The sequence below is a fragment of the Acinonyx jubatus genome, chromosome B1 (genome assembly GCF_027475565.1).
Source record: "Acinonyx jubatus isolate Ajub_Pintada_27869175 chromosome B1, VMU_Ajub_asm_v1.0, whole genome shotgun sequence".
Taxonomy (NCBI): domain Eukaryota; kingdom Metazoa; phylum Chordata; class Mammalia; order Carnivora; family Felidae; genus Acinonyx; species Acinonyx jubatus.
The window spans coordinates 52,995,652-53,009,903 of NC_069382.1; the positions used below are offsets into that span (position 1 = coordinate 52,995,652).

Below are 14,252 nucleotides of genomic sequence, written 5' to 3' on the forward strand. Positions count from 1 at the left end.
TTTAGGAACACAAAGTTAAATTTGAAGTGTAAGATAATAAACAAAAATAGGAAATTCTTATGCATGCAATTAAATTAATAAAATGGTTGACTCTTTCAGCTAATGTGACATATTTATCCACAGTACCACTGAGTGTTCAAAGCGGCTCAGGTTGGTTACCCATCCCATAACCAGTAGTGCCAGGCTTCTGAGTTTTCTGTCCACTCGAGACATTTGCATGTACATGAACTCATGTACATGAGTTCATCTGCAAATAGTGGAGAATTAAACATAAATCTTTGGCCCTTACTTGAAAACTGTATGTAATAGCTCTGAGATGTAAGGAGCATTACTTGACCACTGTATTAAAATAATCAAGATTAATTAAATTGATAGCGATGTTTGCATAATTTCAGGAAAAATGAGATTCTTGAATAATATCCATTTGCATGTTTGGCCATTGCTTCATTTGAGAGTCTTCATCCAATTTAAAAAGGAGTTCTGGGATTTATTTTATTTTGCATTGACCATTTTCTGTAAAATGTAAATTCACACTTACTAAATAGTATCTAAATCTCTGCTTTTAAGTGTCAATTTTATTATCATTCTGAAAATTAAGACACTATAGCATCTGATTTACCTTGATTTTTTTTCCTATAATTTTTTCTCTTTTCTAAAAGGAAGAACTTCAATTTTGAAATCTTGTATGGAATTTTTATCAGTATAATTTCTCCTGTAACCTATATAATTATGGCATTTTTATTTCCATCAGATGGTAAATAATGAAGCACTGTTTCTACCTTTGGAGACCAAGAGAAAATATCTTTGGTTTCATTTTGAAGGTCCTTAGAAAAAATCTTCTAAGTCTCCTGAACATGATAAACTTTAAAGAAAATAAATTCAAATCTGGAGGAAAAGGCATGGGACCTCTTCAACAGTATTACAGTCAATTTCCTAACTTGCAGATTTTGTATTTGTGATTTCTCCTACTCGCTAAAATTTATTTTTTGATCCCCCAAATCAGGACTCCTGGCACTGTCACAGTCATTCTCAGACAGGTACAGACCTGTAGAAAATTTGCATCTGTGAGGTGCTGTTCCCAGCTAAGGTTAAATTAAGGCAATGCTCTGCTTTCTTGTTGTAGCTCTGATATTATAAACAAGTGTCCTTTTTGTGATCTGTATAGTGGCACATTTGTACGTTTTTGTCCTTTTGTGTTGATGATTTCACTGTTGAAAATGCCCCCCATAATTGCTACTCACGTGCTGGGTAGTGTTCCTAACTGTAAAAAGGCTGTGATGGTGCTTTATAGAGAAAATGCCTGTGTTAGATGAGCTCTGATCAGGTTTGGTGAGTTCAATCTTAGTGAATCAACAATGTATATTAAACAAGATGTCTTTAAACAGAAATATGCATAAAGCAAGATTATGTATTCATCAGTTGGCAAAAATGCAGTGAGAGGCTGTAGTAACCTAACGGCATATATCTGCTAGGAACAATGGTTTAGTATTTGCTAATTCACTGTATGCAGTGACTTTATCCCACCAAACTACCACAGATTACAAGAATTGACCATATTTCTTTTATTTGTGCATAGAATAGACTAACTATGCTCTTAAGAGTACTGTTTCCTAGGAGTAAGTATCTATATTTCTCAACCTGTTTTGAGAGAATAAAATTATCAGCAGTGATTTCATCACAAAATCTATATTTATACCCAAACTATTTATTTCAAATACACAGACTTCTTTGGTGGTTATTTTTTTTCAATTTTAAACTCTTTGTATATTCAGTGATTCCACTGTGCAGCTTGATGTTTCTTAGACTGAATTGGCACAAATGACAGAGTATTATATCTTTTATGATGCTGTTTTTAAATTGTGAAAATCTTTATACTAACATTTATGAAAACTTTAAGACAAATCTGAATATTTTGTACTTTGAAGTCAGTCCAGATAACTATTTTCAGGAATTTGACATCATGTAAGACCCCAGCATGAAACTGTCATATTTTATATCTCTTTTAGCACCAAATGTTGACAGATTACTAGTAATAACACAAGGACCTGTTTCAGGCCTTGTTAGTGGCACTATCATAAGGCATGCCGAGGTTTGAAATTGTTTAGGGGACACAACACAGTCTTCTTTGTTTTTCAGGTTTGGGTTTACTTGGTTGGTTGGTTGGTTGGTTGGTTGGTTGGTTGGTTGGTTGGTTTGGTCATCAATATAAACAACTGCATTTATGAGGGAAAGAATAACCATGGCCGAAATATGAAGTAACTAAAAGAGATGAAGAATAGTGTGCATCAGCATGAACAAATGAGTTTATTAAGCAGGCATAACATCTGGACAATTGAAGTGCCATTAAATAAGTTTTGCCAAAGTGCTCATCAATTTCACTTTATGAAAATCTTTTCACAACAAACTGATAGCTGATATTTTCTTGATTATTAGGTGTGGAATGAACTTTATAAGCATTATCTCATTCAATACAATGATCTTTTGAACTATAGATATTACTATTATGTAATATGCAAATGATCACATACATATAAAGAAGCTAAAGCTTAGAATAGTCAAGTATATTCCCCCAAGGTCCTCTGTAAGTAATAACTAGTGGAGTCCAGATTTTAAACTCAGGTCTGTTCAGTTTCAGAGTCCACAACATTGTGGTCCCTCCATGACTCAGTTCACAGCTTCTGCAATGGATATTGTGTTGTTTTGAGAGTTTTAGCACTTTTCTGACAGTCCACCCACATTCCACATCTCTATTATCCTAAGGATGATGGGGAATGGAGACAGAACTCTAGAAACACCCTTTCCTTTCTCCAAAGCATAAATTTATGATATGAATCTTCCCCAAGTGGTTTATCGTTTTATGTTCTTTCCCAGTATCAAGAACTGCCCCTAAAAGAAAGGGACATTCCAAGAGGGCAATTTGTGGCATTATTCAGTAGGAGAATAGAAAATGCAGTTTCCTTTGTCTGAATTATGCTTATATGAGCCTCAAATTTCCACCCCCAACCCAAGAGCCAGCTGCTAGCTTTACCTCTTTCTACCTGCCGGATGCTTTCTGAATCACATTATCCAGTGCTCAATTTAAGCGATCCCCATTAAAGTCCAGAGCCTAGGGAAATCACCCTGATTCTGTGTTCCCTAGCAACATCCCTGAGACTAACAACAGCTGCTTAACAGCTGCTTAACCAGAAAGATGCTGTAGGGAAAATACACAGAAATTGGTATTAAATGCCTTAAATCTTGAGATTTCAAACATTGTAGTTACCATGTTGTATTATTTGTTTAGTGGTACAAAAGCAAAAGAGAAAAATAAATATAGGTAATCATCAGAAAGGATAAGATATGCTAAATGACCTTGGCAGGCAACATGATTTTAGATATTTTCTTGCTAAGATAAACAGAAATAGCCGTGATGGAAATAAAATACCTTTCTTCATGATTTTGAATCATTTTGAAACATTTGAACATTTTGAAATGTTATGGTTGTCAAAATTAAGTTATGCTTACGTTGTTGTATGGCGTGGCGTACTTAAACATTAACCAAAATTAAAATTCCTTACAAATTTTGTCGATATTCTTTATTTTTCTGTGTTAATCATATTTATTCTCTGTAGTTTGCCTTTTCCAGAATGTCAAATTATTGGAATCGTACATTATGTAGCCTTTTCAGATCATTTTCTTCCACTTAGTGATATGCATTTAAGTTTCCTCCCTGTCTTTTTATGGCTTCATAGTTCATTTCTTTTAGTCCTAAACATTTCAGTGTATGGATGTACCACAGTTTATGCACTCACCTTGGTTGCTTACAAGTTTTGATAATTGTGAGTACAGATGTTATAGACATTTGTGTGAAGGTTTTTATGTGTACATAAATTTTCAACATATTTGGGTGAATACCAAGGATCACAAATGCTGGGTCATATGGTAAAAGCATGTTTTGTAAGAAACTGCCAAAGTGTCCCATTTTGCATTCCCACATCTTTGCCTGCATTTGGTGTTGTCAGTGTTTTGGATTTCAAGTATTCTAATATGTATGGTATTTACTATCTCATTGTTTTGGTTTGAGATTGTAGAATAACATGTGGAGTGTCTTTTTATATGCTTATTTGCTATCTATATATCTTTTTTTGGGTGAGGTATCTGTTGAGATTTTTTGCAAATTTTTACATGGACTGTTTTCTTATTGTTGACTTTAAAGTTCTTTGTATACCAGTACTTTGTTAGATAAGTGTTTTGTAAATATTTTCTGCAGCTCTGGAGCTTGTCTGTTCAATCTCTTAAGAGCCTATATAAAAAATACAAATTTGGGGTGCGTGGATGACTCGGTTGGGTGTCCGACTTCGGCTCAGGTCATGGTCTTGCGGTTTGTGGGTTCAAGCCCCGCATCGGGCTCTGTACTGACGGCGGAGCCTGGAGCCTGCTTTGGACTCTGTGTCTCCTTCTCTCTCTGCCCCTCCCCAACATGTGCTCTGTCTATGTCTCTCAAAAAATAAGTAAATGTAAAAAAAAAAAAAATTAAAAAAATACAAATTTAATTATTATATTCTAATCACCAACCGTTATTGTCGTATGTGTTATGGGGATAAAAGATTATTTCTTGTGGTTTCTTTGTAAATAAATCTCCCCACGTTTGAAAATTATTAATATGTTCCTTCTCTTTGTACCCCTCATTCCTTTATACCTTAAGCTGTTGGGGTTGCAAGCAGTCAACTGTAAGGAGGAAGAGTGAAAAATTATCCTGGACTATTTTTCTGTTTTGATCAATGAGTAACCTATTACAGTGTTCATTATCTAAATAATAGCCAATAACTCAGCAAACATAAATGTGGATCATGCCTCTTTAAATCCTGAAAAAATATCTTTGACATTCTTTGAAATTCTATTCAATTTTCAAATTCCTAAGAATTTTCAAAATTTCTATTCACCCATGGTGTTTTTCTTTCTTTCTTTTTCTGTTAATTCTCATTGTAAACAGCTCATTAAAACTATTTTAAGGTTACATGATGCTATGAAAGTTACTTTAATGACTTTATATGAAAAATAGTTTTTTCTCCCAATTTTTAAATTGCATGCACATACATATATATTAGCAGTCAACTTGGGTTTGTAAAACAAGAATATTTTGGAAAAGAGATCATGGAATATCTGTGTTAGTTAAAAGCTCTTCCTGATTTCATTTTTCTCAATAAACTTATTAGCCTGGGAGAAGTTACTTATTTTAAAGCCAAGATCAAATAGGAAGCCTAGGCCAGTAGTTTCCTAATATTTGTATAGCGGCAGTCCAATATTTCTAACAGATAAATGTAGAGCCGCTCTGGTTTGGAGGTCAAGTGAAGGTAGAGGAGGCCCGGGGCACATCTTCTTCTTCTCCTACCTTTTTCCAGGTGCCTCTGAGGAATCCATGGGTCTGTCTGGAGAAGAACTGGAAAATCAGTTTAAATTCTGATTTTTATTTAAAGAAACAACAAAACCAAATAGTCATTACTAAGCTATTTATCACGGAGTTCTAGGTGTCTAATTTATAAGGTTTCTGAATTAGACTTCAGGGCCTATGTTACATTTTATTACAGTCTACAACTTAAGTGTAGACTGGCAAGAATGAAAGGAAAAGCCTGTTTCACAGCTGTTATGCATCTGGGAGTTTGGTTAAAAGGGGCTAGCTTAGCTTAGCCCGAGTTGTGATAAAAAGCAGGGTCTAGAGGCCTTTTAACTAAAGTCCTGTGCTCTGATCAGAGCTGCATTTAATACTGGCCCATAAGTCCACATAATTATAATTTGTAAGAGTCTTTAGGACATCAGTAACTTTTAAATCTCACCATGTGAAAAATGATTATGTCACCTGTGGACTTTAAAAGCAGCTAGCAAACTGGGATAAAGGTGATTTGATATCAAATCAAATATTTCCGCAACTTTCTGTGTCGAAGTTTTGTACTCAGGAGGTTCCAGCTCTTCTTTGTAATCTACTACTCCTTTTAACATGCTTTAATGAGGAAGGCTAATTCTGGTAAATTAGTGCTTCGGGTCAGAGTTAACCTTCTTAATACATTCTGGCTTTCTCCCAGGCTTGCAGATGGGTCAGGGGCTGTGGAGAGTGGCCAGAAACCAGCAGCTACAGCACGAAGGTTACAGTGAGCAAGGCTACCTCAGCAGAGAGCAGAGCAGGAGGATGGCTGCCAGCAGCATTTCTAACACCAGTCATCGGAAACAGGTCCAAGGAGGCATCGATATATATCACCTCTTGAAGGCACGGAAATCTAAAGAACAGGAAGGATTCATTAATTTGGAAATGTTGCCCCCTGAGCTAAGCTTTACCATCTTGTCCTACCTGAATGCGACTGACCTCTGCTTAGCTTCATGTGTTTGGCAGGACCTTGCAAATGATGAACTTCTCTGGCAAGGGTGAGTTCAACCTGACACATTTGATTCGGGCATCTCTAAACACAACCGTGCTTGCATGTTCTTTTTGTAATGGATGTATATGCATTATGAAGTATTTCTTTTAAACCTGGTTTGTAGTTTGGCCCTTTATTAAAATCTGGAAAGACATGGAGTTATCATCACAGTCAGGTTTGGTAGTGGGAAAAGGACAGTTTAAAAGAAAATTTTACAGTTAGAAGTAACCAGTCAGGAGGTGGCAGTTATTGTAAATCAGAAATGACCAGTTTAATCTAAAAATACAAGCTGTTGGGGTGCCCTGCTGGCTCAGTCAGTAGCGCATGCCCCGCGTCGGGCTCTGTGCTGACAGCTCGGAGCCTGGAGCCTGCTTCAGAATCTGTGTCTCCCTCTCTCTGCCCCTCCCCTGCTCATGCTCTGTCTCTCTCACTCTCAAAAAGAAACACAAAAAAATTTCTTTTAAAGAAAAAAACCCCATGGGTAAATAGAAATTTTGAAAATCTCGGGGTTGTAAGTGGATGCAGAGATTACCTTAAAAATTAAAAAATCTAAAACTTACAAATTAAGTGAGAATTTGTAATCCAAAATTTAGAGTGTTTACGTCCCTGGTATAGTTTGTGCTTCCCGTATGAAGATTGTGTGTTTACTTATTTATGTATTTCCTCTATCATAGGTGCTCATTAACATGAACTTTAAATGTTTCATCTACTTTTTATTTTTTCTAACCAATATTTCATCAATGAAGTAGTCAGATAGTAGAAGGCAAGGAGATAATCTCCTTGCTGAAGTGAGGGTAGATGATAGAAATTATAGCAGTGATTATATCAGTTTAAATTTAACCTATAAATTTAAGAATGTTTGGAGTAGAATCTGTTTTATGGAACCGACATTACTCCTTACATAGCATCATATACTTGGGTGTGAAAATGTTACCAAACCTAAAAGAATCATTGGCTATTGAGCTTTCTAGCATTCTTTACTAAGGTTCATTTAAGTCTCATTCTTTTCTTTTTTTCTTTTTTTAAGTCTCATTTTTTAATGGGACTTTAATCATGTAAAACATATCTGAAAACAAAGGTCTTTTTGTGACTATAAATAATTTCTAAATGAAAATGAAAATCTAATGAGAGAATTAATAAATTATCCAAATAGTCAAACTCTAATAAAAAGGCATTACCAACAATGGCATTTCTAATTGAGGCTTTCTCATGCTACAAAATTACAGTATTATATAATTTCTCAGCCTCTACATAGATAAAAATCATCAGCATCATCTTATTCTCTCATCGTCGTGTTATAGTTTAGGTACTGTGGACGTAAGAGGAAATTCTATTAATTCGTAGTGTTTAAATTATAGTGATTAATTCCCTAACTGGCAAAAGAACAAATAAAAATACTTTAAAACTGGCTCATTATTTATTTAAAATTTCTTTTCTGCATTTTAGTATTCCTAGCAAGCTTAATTTGTAATTCTGTATATGAACTTTGAAAAAAAGAAAAGCTTATTTCTAAGCTGATCTGAATTCACTCAGAATGTATTCTTCATCTGGGATTTAAATCTGGTGTTCTTTTCTAGAAGAAGTGCTTCCTTTATTCTTACCACATTGTTATGCCTGTTTTTATGACACTTGGATTTTTGTTTCTTAGTGATAAATTGCTTCAATTTTAAATTAAAGGCTACCTTAATTTTATTTTAACTTTGGATGTGTGGAGTACTTAATATTGAAAGGTTCTGTTACATAGCTCAGTAATAAAGGTCAAAAGCTAGAGGATTAAAGAAGCTGCTAAAATATTGATAATCTTCTGAAGTTCCTAAATTCACTATTTTAGAATCAGTGACTACATTTGGTTGCTAAAAATAATGCAAGGATATAAATGACCTATTAAGAAGTTATTCTCATATTAAATTGCATATTTTACCCACTATCCTCACAATTTTGATGTTACAGGTTGAAACAGTAACTTTTTCTTTTTAACTTGTACATTATATGTGTGTGACAAGAAGTTTGAGCCAAAAATCAATTGAATGTCAGAAAATGAAAGTATTTTAATGTCTGTTACTAAAAGTAGGTGTTTTTGAGCACACAAAATCCGATAATTTTGAGATAGTCATTAAAAGTGCACTAAAATAGAATTTCAGTATTTTGTGTGTCTCTAGAGTAATGCACTTAGATTTCATGATCTATGGCATATATCCAGAATGTCTGGGCATTGTAATTATATAAAACTTTAGCTTTAAAATAACTAGTAGCTAATCTTTGCACAGAGTTGGACACAACTATCCCAGTCCTCAAAAATAGTGTGTTTTGAGATGAACTATTTGCATTTTAGGTTTCAGAGAATTTTTAAACAATCATGTGTTATTGTGATAGTAAAGAAATAGTATTTTGAAGCAGGATCTTAAGCAGCTAAGCTTAATGACACACACAACTATGTCTGTTCTGAAGCTATAGCCTTATAATTTCTATGTTTAGTTTGCCTGCTGTCACTATATGTATTGTTAAAAAAAAAAAAAAGGTTCTCTCCCTACCTAGCAATCTTTACCCCCACACAATTTTACTTTGTAACGGAGACATAGCAACTTAATCCTGTTTAGTTGTTTTGATTAAGATTGCTAACTCTGGAGTAAAACTCCTTGGATTCAAATCAACTTTTTAATCTCTTACTGTGTCTGTGTTTCTTTATCTTTAAAACCAACATCATAGCATTGTTATACAGATTAAGCAAGTTAATACTATTTCAATGTTTTAAATAGTGCCTGGCATCTACTAAGCACTCTGTAAATGTTATAAATAAATATCTGTCATTGCTATTATTAGTAATAGGTTATATTTAACTTCAGATAAAACTCATGAATATTAATCTTTATAACTCAGAATCTTTATCAGAATTGCCACATTGAAGGCATTTGTCAATCATACTCTATAGGCAAACAAACAAGTACAGAAGTTAACATTTTCAACATTAGAGCTATAAATTACAATTTTATTGTATGTTACTTTTATAGCGTGTATATACATATTTAACTTGTATAGTAATGTTTTCTCATCTGATTTCATCTTATAGGTTGTGTAAATCCACATGGGGTCACTGTTCCATATATAATAAGAACCCACCTCTAGGATTTTCTTTCAGAAAATTGTATATGCAGTTGGATGAAGGCAGCCTCACCTTTAATGCCAACCCAGAGGAGGTAAGTGGAGAACTTGAATATTTATAATAGTTGAACCTGATTACCACCTTGTCTCAGCTTTGCTGCAATATAATATAATAAACTTGCAAGTAAAGTAACAGGTCATTGAATATTCAAAACTAATTACCTCTTATTATAATATATTAGAATGATCAAAATGTGAAAACAGTGCTTTCTCTGATTTTTTCCCCTACTTTCATTTTACTATCATCCTAGAAAATTTCAAATTATCAGAAATTTTTTTTTCTCAGAAATGTTTAAATGTCTATTAGACTTATTCTTAGAAATATAATGGAGGGGCTCCTAGGCCGCTCAGTTGGTTAAGCATCCGACTCTTGATTTCGGCTCAGGTCATCATCTCAACAGTTGTGAGATCGAGCTCCGCGTTGGGCTCTGTACTGACAGTGCAAAGCCTGCTTGGGATTCTCTCTCTCTCCATCTCTCTCTGCCTCTCCCCATGTTGGCACTCTCCCTCTTTCTCTCAAAATAAATAAACATTAAAAAAAAAAAAGAAATATAATGGAAATTACACAGCACTCAGAACTACTGCTTCTAGGTGACTTATTTTCTGTGGAATAAAATAACTGGCAATGACATTAATTTAAATTTTCAAAAACCAACTTTTTTTCATCTCTTGTAGGGGTATTAAGAACTATTTAAATCATGTAGCCAAATACTTTTTATATACGTAAAAAAAATTTTTTTTTAAGTTTATTTATTTTGAGAGAAGCAGAGACAGCACAAGTGGAGGAGGGCCAGAGAGAGAGGAAATGAGAGAGAATCCCAAGCATGTGTCATGCTGCCAGTGCAGAGCCTGACACAGGGCTCAAACCCATGACACCATGATAACATGACCTGACCTGAATCCGAGTCAGACGCTTAACCAACTGAGCTGCCCAGGTGCCCCGCAGCAAAATATTTTTAAAAATATCTTAACTTTTGCTATGTTAGAATTAGAAAAATGTTTCTCCCCCATGCACAATATTTTAATATTGGACAAAAATACTGACTTTATAAATGTGCTTATCATAATACAAATGACATGTTTTTAAAGTTTATTTTGAGAGAGAGAAAGAGAGCAGGGGAGGGGCTGAGAGAAGAGGGGATAGAGAATACCAAGCAGGCTCCGCGCTGTAAGCGCAGAGCCTGACATAGAACTCAATCTCATGAACCAAACCGTGAGATCATGACCTGAGTCAAAATCAAGAATGGGATGCTCAACCGACCAAGCCACCCAGGTGCCCCAATGTAAATGACATTTTTAATATTAAATTGATTTTCACTTATTACAAACGATTTCTTAAATTTTTCTTGTACACAAGTAAAAAATATAACACCATGCATACATTATCAGTTATGTCTTAGCACCACAAATATAACAAAACATATGTATTATAAAGCCTGATATAAATATTGAAATTAAGAAATTTGTTCTCACTACTGTTTGTTTCGACTTTCGGTGAATAGAGGACTCTTAATTTAGAAGGCTAATGAATGGATAAACTAAACTGTCATAAATTTAGGTTTTGTAACTTGGCCCTTAATTGCAGTTTTGTTCTGATGCATTTTATCATAAAATACATGTTTTTACTTTGTTTTTGGTCAAATCCAAGTTCTCTTCCATCTAAATATATAGCGATAGTAAGCCTGTCACTTTTTGATCGTGCTCTATGGCATAGCTCCTGTGTATGAGAGATTCTTCTATACTGACATGTTTGAAGAATGTCATCGTTTCAGAGACTTCATTATTCTTGTTTGTTCAAATTAGACACTACTTGTAGCTAACTAAAATCGTTCTTATGACGAACTTTATAATAAGATACACATTTTTCATTAATCCCTTAAGTTTAATCTAATGATGATTGCTGAGGAACTGAGGCAGAATAGTACATAAGGATGACGAAAGGCAGCTAACACCAGCGCCAACCTTTTATGTCCAATATATCAAGGCATTCTGGTTCCTGTCATGAATTATGCTGATAATGAGTAAAACTGTCATCTCCAATTCATATCACTTGCAAATGTTACATTCTAAGGGAAATATAACTTGGTAAGTACTGAGTTTTAGATTTACAAAGTCAGAAAAGTTGGATGTAACTGCTGATGTTGATTATGGTAAGTAGTCATGCCTTGCTAAAGGAGTATCAATTTTTAAAACAAATTATAAACCATCATTTTTATGCAAAGATTAAACCATAGATAGGCCCTCATATAGTAGAATATGATATCGATAGTTTTAAATATCTAAATTGGAAAAGCTAGATGTCAAAATATGTTTCCATCTTTGCAGCTACATATATCAGACTACAGAGTTCTTGTTACACCTCCTCTACTGTGTTTGGAGGGGTGGGCAGAGGAAATAGGGTAAAATTAAAAGACCTCTTTTTATCTCCCAAAACTTAAAAAAAATTTTTTTAAGTCGAATGTTTACTAACAGAGGGGATTGAAGTTATTAGGTAAAATAAGATTTTAGATCTTCAGATTTAACTTATCCATCCTACCTTCCATTATTATTGAGAGTTGGCTGTATTTTCTTTTTCTTCATTCCCTTGCCTGATATCCTGGAGCATTCCAGAAGTATTGAATTCACTATTCTGAAAGGGGCACATAGTGCCAGGAGGCATAGAGCTGAACCTTTCAGAGTGACTCATGGTTCCAGAATTCTGACTCTATGCTTTTATGAACATCAGTAACTTAGCATGTGTTGCCTGATAGCAAAATAGAATCCCATCTTTATCAGAATGCACCCAGGTTGTAAATAGACAAAGAAGGACATTGGAATATACTTGTAGATACAGAGAAATGAGGGAAAGTATTTTAATGACTATAATCTTTACTTTATTTCATTGACTAATATACACAATATCAACTTGGTTGTTTATCTGAGTCAAGCCTTCAGAATTGGAATCATGTAATTCAAAGAGTTATCCTAATAGATATTTTTATATAGAATTATCTGTATGAGTCATACTTTTAGCCAGGTCTTAGAATGACTCTTGCCAAGTTTTTTGAGTGCTAGAAATCAGAAAGTACTTTCTGGATGTTTTTTTCTGCCCTCATTGGAGCACTGTCATGAAATGTGTTATTTTGGGTTCATTTAAGCCTGAGAAGTAAATTAGCTTTGATGATATGTTTAAATATGTGTTGTTTATTGTTAGTACCTGAGATATGATGTGTGTAATTATTCAGTGTTATAAAAACTCTACTTTTCCATAATTTCTAGTTCTGTACTTATCATTTTGATAGCAAGCATCATTAAAATATTATAAAAATAAGAATACTTACAGCCACAGGGAACAAGATTCTCCAAAGGACATCGTTCATGTCACGGATATGGGTAACCAAACTCCACAGCAACTGCTGGCAGTGGCTCATGGGGTGGGGGAGAACATCTGCACAGTTTGTGGTACGATTATCTAGCACGCTGCTGTTATCTGCATGACATTGTGATCTCAGCTGTATGTAAAGTCTTGATCTTGTGCATGAGCTTGTGTACTTTGTGGCAGGTGACCACATTCTAGTAAAGGAATGTGCTGAAAACCATCCATTATGTTAGGCTGTTTTCCCCCTGCATGTACAAGTTACGTGTGTTGATTTTATTCTGCTAGCAGTATTATAATAAAGTAATTTTTTCTCATCCCCCAATTAGCTATATTCCTTGAGCTCCATTTAGTATGAAACATTTTCTTAGCAAACATGATTTAATTTCAAGATATTATAGTTTTTATTTTTGCTCGTGTAAGCATGTTTTTAAAAAGTCTTTTATATTCTCATTGGGGTCAGGGAAAAGTAGTCTTTTCTGTAACTATACAAGCACATTTTCTTTGTGTTCATAAAGGATGGCCCACAAGCATACAATTTTATGCATAGTTATTAGTGATGTGGGATAGATAGAGTCTATTATGAGAAGAAATATTTTAAGTTTTACCTGTGTACACATTTTAGAGGGAAATGCATAAGCAGTTTATTTTAAAGATAATGATTCTTTTTGTTGTTTGTCCAGCTAAAATATAAACAGGAAATTGTAGTTCTCCATTATAAAAAGGAGCTCAGAAGTTTGTACTCAGATATTAAATCTTAGTTTTTGCTCTAATATACAGCAACAAAATGCTCATTACCATTACTTCATAGCATAGCAACAATGATGAAAACTATTTTTATTCCTAAGGATAGAAAACCCTATCAGAAATTGGTGTCATCAGGATGTACAGATAAGCATTTCCCAAATGTATTCTTTGGAATAATTGTTCCACAGGATAAAAGATAATCAAAAGAGTTCCCCAATCTAATAAATGACATGTTATGATTAGCTGGCTTATTTAAAGAACAACTTTTCAGAGCCTTTATTATATTTATATACAGTTTGAATATGAAAGAGGAAGTTATTGTATACAGTATTATTCAAATTTATCTGACATAGTGGCTTTTGGAGTTTTTTGTTGTTGTTTGGTTTTTTGGTAAAATAACATTTGAGGGGACTCGTTCTGTACATGCTAGTATAGATTATCGGTAATCTTACTATGTGTAAATAAATATGTGTTCCTAACCGGATAGACACCTAGCTTGAATAATTGAAATGCCCTCTTGTTCGCTGACAGTTAATCTGATACCTATTTTACTTGTAATCCTCTCTCTTTTTGAAAGTCTATGAATCTATATCTGTTCCTTT

The 14,252-nt window shown here is 34.1% G+C and overlaps 1 protein-coding gene across 1 annotated transcript in view; it reads left to right on the plus strand.

The window, feature by feature from the left end:
- FBXO8 (F-box protein 8) overlaps window positions 1–14,252 on the plus strand; it is a 44,522-nt gene that overhangs the window by 12,861 nt on the left and 17,409 nt on the right. The window contains exons 2-3 of the mRNA XM_015073158.3: window positions 6,060–6,396; window positions 9,457–9,583. Of these exons, the coding sequence (XP_014928644.1) occupies window positions 6,068–6,396; window positions 9,457–9,583 (456 nt within the window). The 5' untranslated portion in view covers window positions 6,060–6,067. The remainder of the gene's footprint in view (window positions 1–6,059; window positions 6,397–9,456; window positions 9,584–14,252) is intronic.